At 39.1% G+C, this 12,825-nt stretch overlaps 1 protein-coding gene across 15 annotated transcripts in view; it reads left to right on the top strand.

Moving 5' to 3' along the window:
• The window catches only part of LOC140481473 (disks large homolog 2-like), a 956,164-nt gene that overhangs the window by 931,383 nt on the left and 11,956 nt on the right, over positions 1 to 12,825 (top strand). For all 15 annotated transcript variants that reach the window (XM_072577706.1, XM_072577705.1, XM_072577704.1 and 12 more), the window contains one exon: positions 11,927 to 12,018. In XM_072577706.1, the coding sequence (XP_072433807.1) occupies positions 11,927 to 12,018 (92 nt within the window). The remainder of the gene's footprint in view (positions 1 to 11,926; positions 12,019 to 12,825) is intronic.

Below are 12,825 nucleotides of genomic sequence, written 5' to 3'. Positions count from 1 at the left end.
TCCACAAATTCTGTGGTGGGAAATCAAAGTTCACATTTCCAGTCCAGAACTAATAGTAGCGAGGAAAAAGTGGTATTTATAGTGATGACTGGGGGTAAGAGCAGGGTGAAGAGCAGGCAAATAGATGGAGACTGAGTCTGAAGAGAGAGAGAAAAATAGTTAGGCAGACAAAAGGATGGATGATGGAAAGCCAGGGAAGGAATAAAGCTGGTAATGGGGACCAGACGTAGGTGAAAATAGGTTGGCTGTGCTGAAAACAGCCATGACACAACAGGGGCTGGGTGTAGGGATGGATAAACAACATAGAAGGAGGAGATCAGGCTCTTAAATTATTGAACTCAATATTGAGTCCTGAAGGCTGTGGGGTCCGCAAGCAGAAGATGAGATTTTTTCTAGCTTGTGCTGATCTTTGCATCTTACCTTCCACTGGGGACCCTTCAGCCTTTAGGGTTTAATATTGAGTTTGATAGATATTAGATCCTGATCACCACCTTCCATGCCCTTTAACTTTGGACTTTAGTTTCCCAATAAGAAATCATAGAGTTCCAGAACAAAACAAGCTTCAACCTCTGTCTGCAAGTAAAGCCTGTTTGCTGTGGCCTGTTCCCCACAGCAGAATCAAAAGCAACGCTGTTTGGGAATCAGTAATTAAATAAACTGCAGGTGCTTCCACGCCATTGTACAGCCCTGCAGTAAGTGTTCTTTACACTGGTTGAAAATTATTGGCACATTAGTTTTTAATTTGACCAGTATACTATTGGAACATCATTTCACAAAAGTTAAATACAGAAAATTAATAGTATTCGATAATAAATAATTAAAATGTCACTTCACATCAAAATGTACGATTAGCAAATTCTGTTGGATATAAAATGGGCCAGACGGCACATACTGTGGCAACAGCTTGCACTTCCCTGTGTCTATGTAATTGGCTTCAGGCTGCTAATGATGCTTAGAAGCAAGGCTCTGTCAGTTTGCAGACGTTCATTCCACTTGACATCTTCTCTTTGCTGAAAGCTTCATGGTGGTTGGTAGTGGCAAGTGACCATGGATAATATGCATCATTTACTTTAGTAATAAGGCAATCAGGGTTCCTGTTAGCACACTTATACGATGCTGCCTGCCTGCATCTTTTATTTAATTAGTCTTTCTCACAATATGCACAAGTATTCTACTTCCTCTTGAATTACCTATTGTTTACTACCCAGAATTCAGAATTCTTTTTGTAGCTTTCAATGCGATTAATTTTAAATGTCTGTAGTCCTACAATATCAGAATGCTATCTTTTGAATCTGATGAAAAATCAAAAGATCAGTTGGACTTTAAACAATTTCTTAATGAACCTAGAGATTTGATTGACAGGAAGAGACAGGCTGGTTCATCAAACCTACATCATGCCATGACTACTGAATCAGCATGCTGAAATGCTTCCCAGCCATCCCCGTCGTTATGTAATCCTACGGGGAGCAACATTACAGAGAAAATACCCAGGAATGTAAGGGAAAAAATGCCATAGAAAATTCCCCTCTGGCCTTTTAGGTGTTTGAAATCAATCCAGGAAATTATTTGGGCTAAGTGATATCTGAAAAAAACACTCAGCTTTCATATGATACAAACTGTCCCATTCAGGAATCAGTCAGTTGTTACTATTGCAGTAGAAACCAATAACTTTGAGAAAGAAATTTGAATTCCCAATTATTAACTAAAAGGAATGGTACAACACAATTTTGAGTATTATGACTTTTACTGTAACCAACAGACTAAAAACAACACCAACTAGTTTTTGCCTAATAAGTAACTGATACTATGAGCATATGAATACACACAAGGTACAAAAGCAGGCTACTCGGCCATTCGCATCTGCTCCACCATTCAAAAATATCATGGCTGACCTGATTTTAACCTTAACCTTACATTCCTGATTATCCCTTAATAATCTTTCATCCTCTTGGTAATCAAGTATATATCTACCACTGCTTTTTGAGAACAGGAATTTCAAAGCTTCTTAACTCTGAGAGAAAAAATATTTTCTAATTTCTTTCTTCAGTGAGGGACCGACCCTTAGTTCTAGATTCTCCCACAATAGGAAATATCATTCTAACATTCACCTGGTCAAGTCCCCTCAGAATTTTATAAGTTTAAGTCTCCTCTGACTTTTCTAAACTCAATAGGATAAAGACCTGGCCTGTCTAGCCTTTCCTTCTCAGGCCATTCCAGGTATTATTCTAATAAACCTTCACGAACTGCATCCAAAGTATTGACGTATCTTTAAGTGTATGACCAGTACTGTACACAGTACTCCAGACGTAGTCTTACTAATGTCGTGTATTACCAAAACATAACCTCCTTACATTCTTATCAGTTTTCTGACTACTTGCTGAGGTGATTCACTTTGGTATGAGTAACAGAAAGATGGGGTACTGGGCTAATGGTTGGTTACTTGGTAGTGTGGATGAGCAGAGGGATCTTGGTGTCCATGTACACAGATCTCTGAAAGTTGCCACCCAGGTAAATAGTGCGGTGAAGAAGGCATATGGCATACTGGCTTTTATTGGTAGAGGAATTGAGTTCCAGAGTCCTGAGGTCATGTTACAGTTGTATAAGACTCTAGTGCGGCCGCAACTGGAGTATTGTGTGCAGTTTTGGTCACCATGCTATAGGAAGGATGTGGAGGCACTGGAACGGGTGCAGAGGAGGTTTACCAGGATGTTGCCTGGTATGGTAGGAAGATCGTATGAGGAAAGGGTGAGGCACTTGGAGCTGTTTTCATTGGAGAAAAGAAGGTTTAGAGGTGACTTGATAGAGGTGTACAAGATGATTAGGGGTTTAGATAGGGTTGCTCATGAGAACCTTTTCCCACGTATGGAGTCAGCTATTACGAGGGGGCATAGCTTTAAATTAAGAGGTGGTAGGTATAGGACAGACGTTAGGGGTAGATTCTTTACTCAGCGAGTTATGAGTTCATGGAATGCCCTGCCAGTAGTAGTGGTGGACTCTCCCTCTTTATGGGCATTAAAACGGGCATTGGATAGGCATATGGAGGATAGTGGGCTAGTGTAGGTAAGGTGGGCTTGGATTGGCGCAACATCGAGGGCCAAAGGGCCTGTACTGCGCTGTATTTTTCTATGTTCTATGTTTTACATACTAACTTTCTGTGAGTCAGAAGATGAATTTGACTCTAGGATCAAAATCTGAGGAGTTAGTAATTTGCGGTCCCAACAATTCACTCAGTACTACTTCCCTGGTAATGGTAATTTTCTTGAGTTCCTCCCTCCCTTTCAGTTCCTGATTTACAGCTATTTCTGGGATGCTACTTGTATCCTTTTTAGTGAAGACCAGTGCAAAATATCTGTCTAATTCATCTGCCATTTCTTTATCTTCCATTACCAGACTCATTTACTGTAGGGCCAATGCTTACTTTGTTAGTTCTTTATTAAATATCTAAAGAAATATTTGCTATCTGTTTTTATATTTTTGCCTAAATTTCTCTTGTACTCTAATTTTTCCATCCTTATTAATTTTCTGGTAACTCTTTGAATTTTTTAAAAATACTCTGTCCATTCTTCTGATCTGCCATCTATTTTTGCAAAAATCATATGTTTTTTTTCTTTGAGTTTCATAAAATCTTTGACTTCATTAGTTAACCATGGATGGCAGGCTCACTCCCTTAGAATTTTTCTTATTTCTTGGAATGTATCTGTTTGGCTCTTTCTGGGACACCATCTTAAATGTTTACCACAGAATTTCTATTGACCAATCGCTTAATCCAAATTGCCAGTTAACTTCTGCTAACTTTGCTTTCGTGCCTTCAGAATTGTCTTTGCTTCATTTCAAAACAATAATTCTGGACCTACACTTCTCTCCCTTAAATGGAATGCAAAAATTCAACCATAATTTGGTTGCTGCTATCCAAGGATGCTTTCACTATGAAGTCAATAATTAATCATATCTCATTGGTCAAAAACAGGTCTTGTATGCCTTGTTGTATGCTTGGTGCTATAACATGCCAGTCAAAAAAATTATCCTGGAAACATTCAATGTATTTCTCATCTACTATATTTTTCCTGTTGATTTTCCAGTCTATATGTAAGTTAACATTGTCCATGATAATTGCTGTACCCTTTTGACAAGCTCTAGTTTCTGCATTGATACCGTGTGGTTACTGTTAGGGATCCTGTATACTTCTGCTACAAGTGACCTCTTGCCCTTATTATTCCTTACCTTTTCTGCGAGTACTTCTGAATCTTGGTTTCCCTAAGTTAGGTCATCCCTCTCAATTAATGTTATCATTAATTAACAGAACTAATGCTCCATCACATCCTAGCTTCCTATCCTCCTTCAGTGTCACATACCCTTCAATATTCAGTTCTCAGTTTTGGTCATCATACAGCCTCGTCTCAGTTATGATCATTGGCTTGTACTTATTTGTCTCAATTTGTTCTACGAGTTCATCTTTTCTGTTTTGAATGTTATGTGCATTTAGATATAATGCCTTAAGTTTTGTCCTTTTATTATTTTTGTAGTCTCTAGTCTTATCTGCTGATTTGCTTGGCGATCTGCATTCTCTGTCCCTTTCTGTCATTGTCTGTTTATCATTTCCCATGTTAGATCCTTCCTCTGTTGCACTTTCCTCTCTTGAATTCACCATAACTTCTCAAAGTTGAGCCCTTGCCCCTTTATTTAGTTTAAAACCAACTCTACTTCCCTAGTTATGCATTTGCAAAAACACAAGAAGAAGAATACGCTAAATCACAGAAAAGATAACCTTTATTTTATCAATGTGATCAATAACCCCACATTTTATGTATAGACACTACAGTACATTCTTCACAAGATTGTAGTCTTTGTAGAAAATCGCTGGGTTCCTGTCTCCCTACTGTGCCAAGTAATAGCACTAAATGACAATGGTAAAATGCTTCCCTCAGTTTATGGAGAATTTCCAAACTGAGTACCAGCAGTAAGATTCATTTGAGAATTTCTGCTCATGGATTTGCCAGGCAAATCTTCAGGAATCTTTCAAATGCTTCTCTCCTACAATTTGCCTGGAAACTAAAAGAGGACCCCAACTTTCTCCTCTCTGCTGCACAAAGTCTGTCCATAGTCAGAACAGCTTGTCCTTGTTTTTATTTTCTGATGTGAAACACTGTACACATATTTTGTTAGTCTTTGTGAGCCAGTCACCTAACCCTACTCATGGTAGCCAAACCACAGAGGCTTATCGTTGGTCAGAACTCATAACAGATCACATGACACATTTGGTTTCTCCGTTTTACCATGAAGAGACCATCATGGCAGTGCATTCAGAGAACCATTATTCTCTGGGAAAAGATGGAACACCTATTCTTACATGTAAAATGCATGTGCCTTTTTCTGCCCCAATCTAACAAACTGAGCTGATTTATTCATGGTAAAGCAATCCAGCACTTCCCTTATTTTATAAATCTCTTTCAGTTGATTTCCGAGAGTAATTGAACCCAGGCCTTTGAAACGGAGATCAGGCTCTTTAAGCTATATACATTTGATGTGAGTGACCAAAACTGGGCACTCTTGTTGCAATCTGACCAGCTACCTTTATAATGTCGAAATGATTGCCTTTGACTAATACCGAATAATTCTATTATTAACAGTCACTACTCTGTTAGCTTCAGTTAAAAGTAAAGTTACTATAGTCCTAGCAGACCGTAGGGCTGCTCTTTCATTAGAGAGAGACTACTGGTGGTAAATTTAACCTGAGAGACACCCCACCTCAAGTGAGGAACAAGATTGAGAAGGAGAATTCTTCATGGTAACTTCAGCCAGTGAATTGAATCTGCACTGTTGGCATCACTCTGCATTGCAAAACCAGCTGTCCAGTTACAGTTTCTCTACATCAGTCATGAATATTCAGTAATCAATATACAGTAACAATAAGACTTGTTTCTGAAACCCTTATGATCTTGTTCCCTGCAAATGATATGTGTATTCTGTTTAACCCTCCCAGCTTGGATGATATTATTCCTGATGAAGACCTTATGCTTGAAACATTGACTCTTCTGCTCCTCGGGTGCAGCCTAACAGGCTGTGCTTTTCCAGCACTACACTTTTTGACTCTGATATTATTCAGAGCAGAGTACGGGAGGTTTGCTGATATATCAACTAATATTTATTGTTTGCCCAATACCACAAAATGTTTTCACTGGTCAATTGTCTTATTAGTTTTTATGGAGCTGTGTTGCATGCAGTTTGACTGCTTCATATTTCCACATGACAGCAGTACTTCAGTTCTTGGCTATGAAGTAGATTGGGTCCTCTTGAAGAAGTGATTATTACAATATAAACACAGGTTCTTTTTTTCCCTTAAAATTTTAGAGTGTTTTTATGCTTTGCTACAATTCTTGAAAGGACTTATCTAAGGAGCATGTACCGGCTATGAGTTTGGATGAAAAATACCAGGGTTCAGCATCACATTTTAAAATACTTTTTCTTCCCTTATCAGCTTCTCTTGATTACTATATAGTCTATTTATGTTCTGGATCTGTACACGTTCATGAATTCAAGACAAAACTAACAGCTAATGAGGTATTTAAATGTCTCAGTGTGCAATTTTCTACTCCCTGAGATGGTGAGAATAATAGCTAGTGTGATGAGTTAATTGGGCGATAGTCCAATAATTAGATTCTCACCATTGAGATGAACTTTTGCAATTAAATTCTCCCTCCTTGGATGGAAAGATTACTTTCTTGCCATCAGGTGGCGAGAAACCTACATACATGCATTTGCATCTCATTAATTGCACAACTCATCAGAATTAACTTCACTTTCCCGTTTAACTTCTGTTCAATCAAGATACTCAACACTTCAGAAACTTGATTGCATAAACCAAGAAAGTACCTGACAACTTTGTTCTTCAACCTTCAGTCGAAGAGAGTACATAACTTTGGCTGCCTCTTAATGGCCCATGCCATCATGCTGTAACTTATACAACTGCTGTAACTGCGTTTATGGGTACTTGGGCCGAATGTGTTCCTGGACCATTGCCCCATCCAACTGGAGAAGAGTAAAACTACCAACTTCAGCTTCACAGATCACAGTTTAACTGGCAGCATCAGCCAGCAGCTGTGATCTCACAGGTGGCACTTTATCACAGAAAGCAAGGCTGGAACATGTGGCTGTAGAACACGTTGAAACATCAATGTGAAAGGGAGGGTACATGTCTCTGTATGTTGTGGTTCTTGTCAAGTCAGAGGTGGTGCATGTGCCAGGAGCATCCTCAACAAACAGACTGCACCTGCATGAAGTGCATTGTGATGTGCGAAAGGGAAATTAGAGGGTTGCGTACTGGGGCAAAATTAGCCTCCAGTCAGTAGGTACAACAATCAGTCTGAAAACCAAGCCACGTTTTGTCCAAAGGTTTGCTATAACCAGTCAGGCAGTTGGTCAACTGCAAGTCCAGGAGTTGGCTTTATTTCAGTCAGGGAATTAGGCCATGGTCCTGGAAGTAAAGCAAAGTCATTCCAGTCATAGATTCGTAGAATCATACAGCACAGAAAAAAAATCCTTCGGCCCAATTTGTCAATGCTAACCAGGTTTCCTAAACTGAACTAGTTCCATTTGTCTGCATTTGGCCCAAATCCCTCTAAATCTTTCCTGGCCCTGTACCTGTCCAAATGTCTTTCCAGGCTGATAGGTCAATCAGGTTGAAAAGTCTTGTCTTGGGAAAATGGCCGGAGACAAACAGGTGACTTTTGTAGGATAAATCCATGGCATTGTCAAGGCTGCAAGCAATTCCACTTGGGGGAATGGCCTGATTGTATTCATTATTTGAGGGAATGGTTACACTCAAAGAGAACAACTGAAGATAGTAAGGTGAGATCTGGTGAGACAGGGAGGGGAGTGTACATCTTGAGGGAGGAGTCAAAGCAAATCATGGTCGCTCTGGTCTCAATATGGATAGAATACAAGGCTAGTAATGATATTTACACCTTATTTGCAACAACTTTTCTACTTTCTAAGGAGGCTGCTTGGAAAGGTTTGTTTGTGTTTTAGGCCCATGCTCCTATAGAAAAGGATGTGCAGATCAGAAAACCTCATCACAAGCCTGCTCCTGAATCTGACCAAGGTGGGGATAAACTAGCACAGGCTGTGGGCAGTTGATAAGGTTATTCAGCCAGTCTCAATGCCCATCTTCCATGGTTATTTTTATGGTTACGTCTGTGTCTGGGTGGCCGTGGAGAGAGAGGATGCAGTGTCCAATGGCACACTCAAGGCTTTGTATGACTATTTGGCATAGCAGAGACTAGAGTGCATTGTTAAATTTCAAAAACAATGTTATATTTCAATTCAAAGTTTGTTCTGTAAAATTTACACCATTGATGTCTGTTGCAGTGCCCATATAAGGATCTGGCACTCTTTTGACCTGGTTTGCTTTGGTTTAATTTGATTTAATTTTATTTAGCTGAGTTTAGAAGAACTAATTAATACCGTCCTTGTTTCTGCACCTGACAAAAGTGCCCATGAACAGGTCCAGGGAGCGACAGTTGAAGGAGTTGATCAGCTCAAGTATCTGTCCCTCTTTCACAGTGATATCCACGCCCAAGTGTACACTATAGTCTTCTATGCCCGGAGAGTACCACGGTCTGAGATGTGTCATTAGACCCCAAAATCGCACTTAGTTTTGATTTTTTAACTTACATTTCAGATTTTATCTTGTTACAATGCATCTTTGAAGGCTGTTATTTATTTGAATTGTTTTAAAGTTGTTTAGAAGAGTACCTCACACCATCCAATTCTCACTGAACTCATGATGCACTGTTGAGAGTATGTTGTAGCTTAATTGGAATCATGTGATCTTTCAAGTCAACAAGAATTCATTGGGGTACGATACATTCACTAAAGCCCTGAGCTTCACAAATAGTCTCTGGGACTGCAAATCATCACACAATATCTGCCACATTCACAAATACAAGACAAAGGGTGCTAGGAGATGGCTTGTGTGTAGGGTTCGAGACGAAAAGGTGTAAAGGGGGCTTCCTATCAGCTGATTCAGGCAAAGCCACTCTGGCATTCTTTGTTGAGCCACTTAGCATTCAGGCAAGATGATTAATATGCATGGGATAAGATATTGTCAAGTTGGAAAGAAATCCAAACTGTAGTAGACCCTCTAAGCTTCTGTGATGTTGATGGTAAAGGACCACAAATGCTGAATCTCATGGAGCATTTAATGCTTGGGCCTTTAATGAGCAACTAACCTCTGAGAGAACATAGCCAGTATTTATATAGGGAATGATAATCGCATTTATCATTCTTACAGATCTGGTGAAAGTGACTGAAGTATGGCAGAGGCTAATCGTTAATGTCTTCTTCACAACTTATACTGTGTTTTGCTGTTTTTAATCAACTAACCCATGGAGTTAATTAATCTGTGATAAGTGAATGATTGCTAAATCATTTCATGAACATGGTGTAGTGCACAATGTTTGAAAATATGCTAACGTGGCCTTTCATGTTTGAACAGTCAGCAAGCAAGTTACACTACAGGTGAAACACATGGCCAACAGCCTTAAATTATGCTAAGTGCATGATCGCCCTTGATGTTTTTGTTTGTTACACCATCAAAGAATATTGAAAACACAGTTTTCTTGAAGACAAACAAATCCCTTTCAAGTTTAACTCACTTGAGAAAGGCAAACGGTCATGGTGTGTACTGGATCAACAGCAAGCAAAGAAGTTTAAAGACATATTGTCAGAATGTCCAGAAAATTTCCTAATTTAAATTGGAACACAGCAGAACAGAACAGAATTTAAACAACACTCAGATCTATGATTTCCACATTCAGGCACAAACTCTAAAATACATGTATACACAGACAGCCTACAAATATAAAACTTCCAGCATGTGATGGCTCACCTATTTCATATGCATTATCAATAATGATGGATTGTAAATGCAATCAGTATGCCTGGAAGCTTTAGATGTTCCACATTGAAGACACTGCTGGGCCAGTGACTGCAGGCATACAGGTATGCCATGGCCTGCACTCATTACCATCCATGGAATCATTCAAGTATGAACCCCACAACAGAAACTGCAGCAGATTATTCAAGAAGGTAAGATCTCGACTCTTTGCTGTTGACAAAAAAAATTCATGAGGAAAAGGCTAAACAACTAGCCTTTGATAAATCCAAACATAACAGTGCTATCTCCGAGATGATGAAATCTTTGGGGATAAGACTACTTATGTCACAATGATTAATGAAGTGCTGAAAGAGAAAGAAAGGAAGCTGGATTAATTACAAACATTGTATCACCAACAATCAGAATGAAGTGATGATGCCTTAGCGATGAGGAGGAATGTTTTTGGTCAGAGTGTGGTAAATCTATGGGACTCATTGCCACAGGAGGTTGTGGAGGTCTAGTCGTTGAGTGTCTTTAAGACAGCGATGGATAGGTTGTTGATTAGTAAGGGGATCAGAAGTAATGGGAAAAGATAGGAGAATGAGGTTGAGAAACGTATCATCCATCATCAAATGGTGGAGCAGACTCAATGGGCAGAATGGTCTAATTCTGCTTATCTAATTAAAAAAAAAACTGCCAGTTTACAGAAAGATCTGGAGCAACTTGTGTGTAAAGCAGATCAGGTTTAGTAGATGCAGTTATACAAACATCAGCTTGAACTCAAAGCAATACTGGGCAAAATGAATGAGAAACAGTGTGCAAGATGACTCAGGACATGCTGAGCCATCATGTCCCACCATGCCAGCCTTTGGACAAAAGCCTGTGCTAAGAAGATCTGGGTGCAATCCCATCCAGTAATTCGAAAGGTAGCAGCTGCCATTAATATCTTTGCCAATGGAACATTTCTGTAGCTACTGGGGACCACTGAGACATTTCACAATCTTCAATTCATATGTTTCATCTGGAATTTCACTGATGCTGTTGTCACACAAGGCAACTAATTTATCTCTTTGCTGCTTGACATGAAAAATCAGACAACCAAGGTATTAGCATTCACCATCATCACTGGCTTCTGCAGGTTGAGAATGCAATCATTTGCACCCCTATACCAATCAGAGCACCCTATCATGAACTAGCTACCTCTGTGGACAGAAAAGGATTTGTCTCACACAATATTAAAATCGTTGATGACTCAACAGCCAACTATTGCCGATCTACACTAGATATCTAGAGAGTTGCTTTGACTCATCCATCCTGGATAACTCAGGTGTCAGCTTCAAAATATTGTATGATCTGGAGGAAATGGACAGGGAGAAATGTCCCGTTGCTGGACAGATTAAAAACAATGGGATATTTAAATTGAATGGCAAACAATAATTTTTGAGCGGTGAATGATTATGCGGAATGGATTATCTGAGTTTGTGGTGGATGCAAGTATAATTTTTGCTTTCAAAAGAAATTCAGGTAATATTTGAAGAGAAAAAGGGAAAGGATAGTGTGTCTAGATGAAGTGCTCTTTTAGAGAGCCATTGATGCCTTCCTTCTGTGCTGTAGCCATTCACCTATTCTATGAACTATAATCTTATGCTTACTGTTTGGTCTTAATTAGGATGTCGAGTAAAATTATTCACTAATCAGGCCCCAAGTGGTCAACTAATCCTCAGATATAAATAAACTCTATTAATCCCAATATGAACAGCTGTCACAGATGTAATGATCTGAAAATCTTTCTTCCATGTGATATTGACTATGGTTGTATCATTTTGTGAAATTTAAAGAGTCTGCTATAATTGGGCTCATTCCATACAGTGATTGCCTTTAGAATATTGGACATTTAGTGATCACTGCGATATGTTCATTTTTCCACTTAACCACAGTGTGAATGAAATCCCATGATACCACACTATGATCCCCTCTGGCCTCTCCTACATATGTGGGAAAGCTACCTGGTAAACATTGTCTAAGATGTGGTGCTGGCTTTTTCTGTTACAGGGAAATTAATAAACGCTTAACAGAAGAGCAAGGCAGAAAGACATTTGATAGAGCTCTGAAGCTGGAACAGGAATTTGGAGAACATTTTACAGGTATGTCTGCATTAAATCCGTCAAAATAAAACATTTGAAAAGAAATTTAGCAAGTAATCATTCCAAAATATCAGAATTTGTTTTGCTTGGTACATAAAGGGTGGCAGTTTTAATGTTGTTTTTACTGCCCTTTATGAGTGAGACAAACATTGGATCTTTACAGTAATTGTTGAATTATTTGCACATTGCTGTATGCAGTGGAGCTCTGCCAATGTGCATTTTTCCATTGCATAACAATATTAATAAAAGTGTAAGAATGGAAACATAATGGAGCAGAAAATGGCAGTCGTATAATTTTCTTAAACATTTGTGCTATATGCAGAGTTCTTAACTTCATATTGAATTACTGGATCTGATCTGGACATGATGCAAGCATTGCCATTGTTAAATCAGTTAATAATAGAATAGCTAACCTGACATGCAGTGTGAAATATCCCCGGGCTCTGAATGATGTGGGCAGTGGCAAGTCAGTTGGGAAAATATGCTGAGAATGAAAAGTCCAACTTTGCACATAAGGTTTAACAACTATTGAGAATCTCAACAGCGAGCAGTAAGGGGTCCATTTGCACACATTAACATTTCATTATTGTCTAGCCTCACCTCATTTCTATGCAACTTGCTATTTTCCCAAGCAGTGGAAAGAAACTGAAAATTTCAGATATGGAAGTTTTAGTGGATACCTGACAGCTGCAGTTTGCTAGTGTCTTCTCTGGGTATCCATCTTGACAAGCATTCCCCAGCATCTCAGCAACCACTTGCAACTTTTAACATGGAGGCTGGCATGGTACAAGCACCAGTTTCATCACA

The sequence above is a fragment of the Chiloscyllium punctatum genome, chromosome 9, assembly GCF_047496795.1.
Source record: "Chiloscyllium punctatum isolate Juve2018m chromosome 9, sChiPun1.3, whole genome shotgun sequence".
Taxonomy (NCBI): domain Eukaryota; kingdom Metazoa; phylum Chordata; class Chondrichthyes; order Orectolobiformes; family Hemiscylliidae; genus Chiloscyllium; species Chiloscyllium punctatum.
Note: the sequence above shows the minus strand (reverse complement) of the source record. Positions and strands in the feature narration are given on the sequence as shown.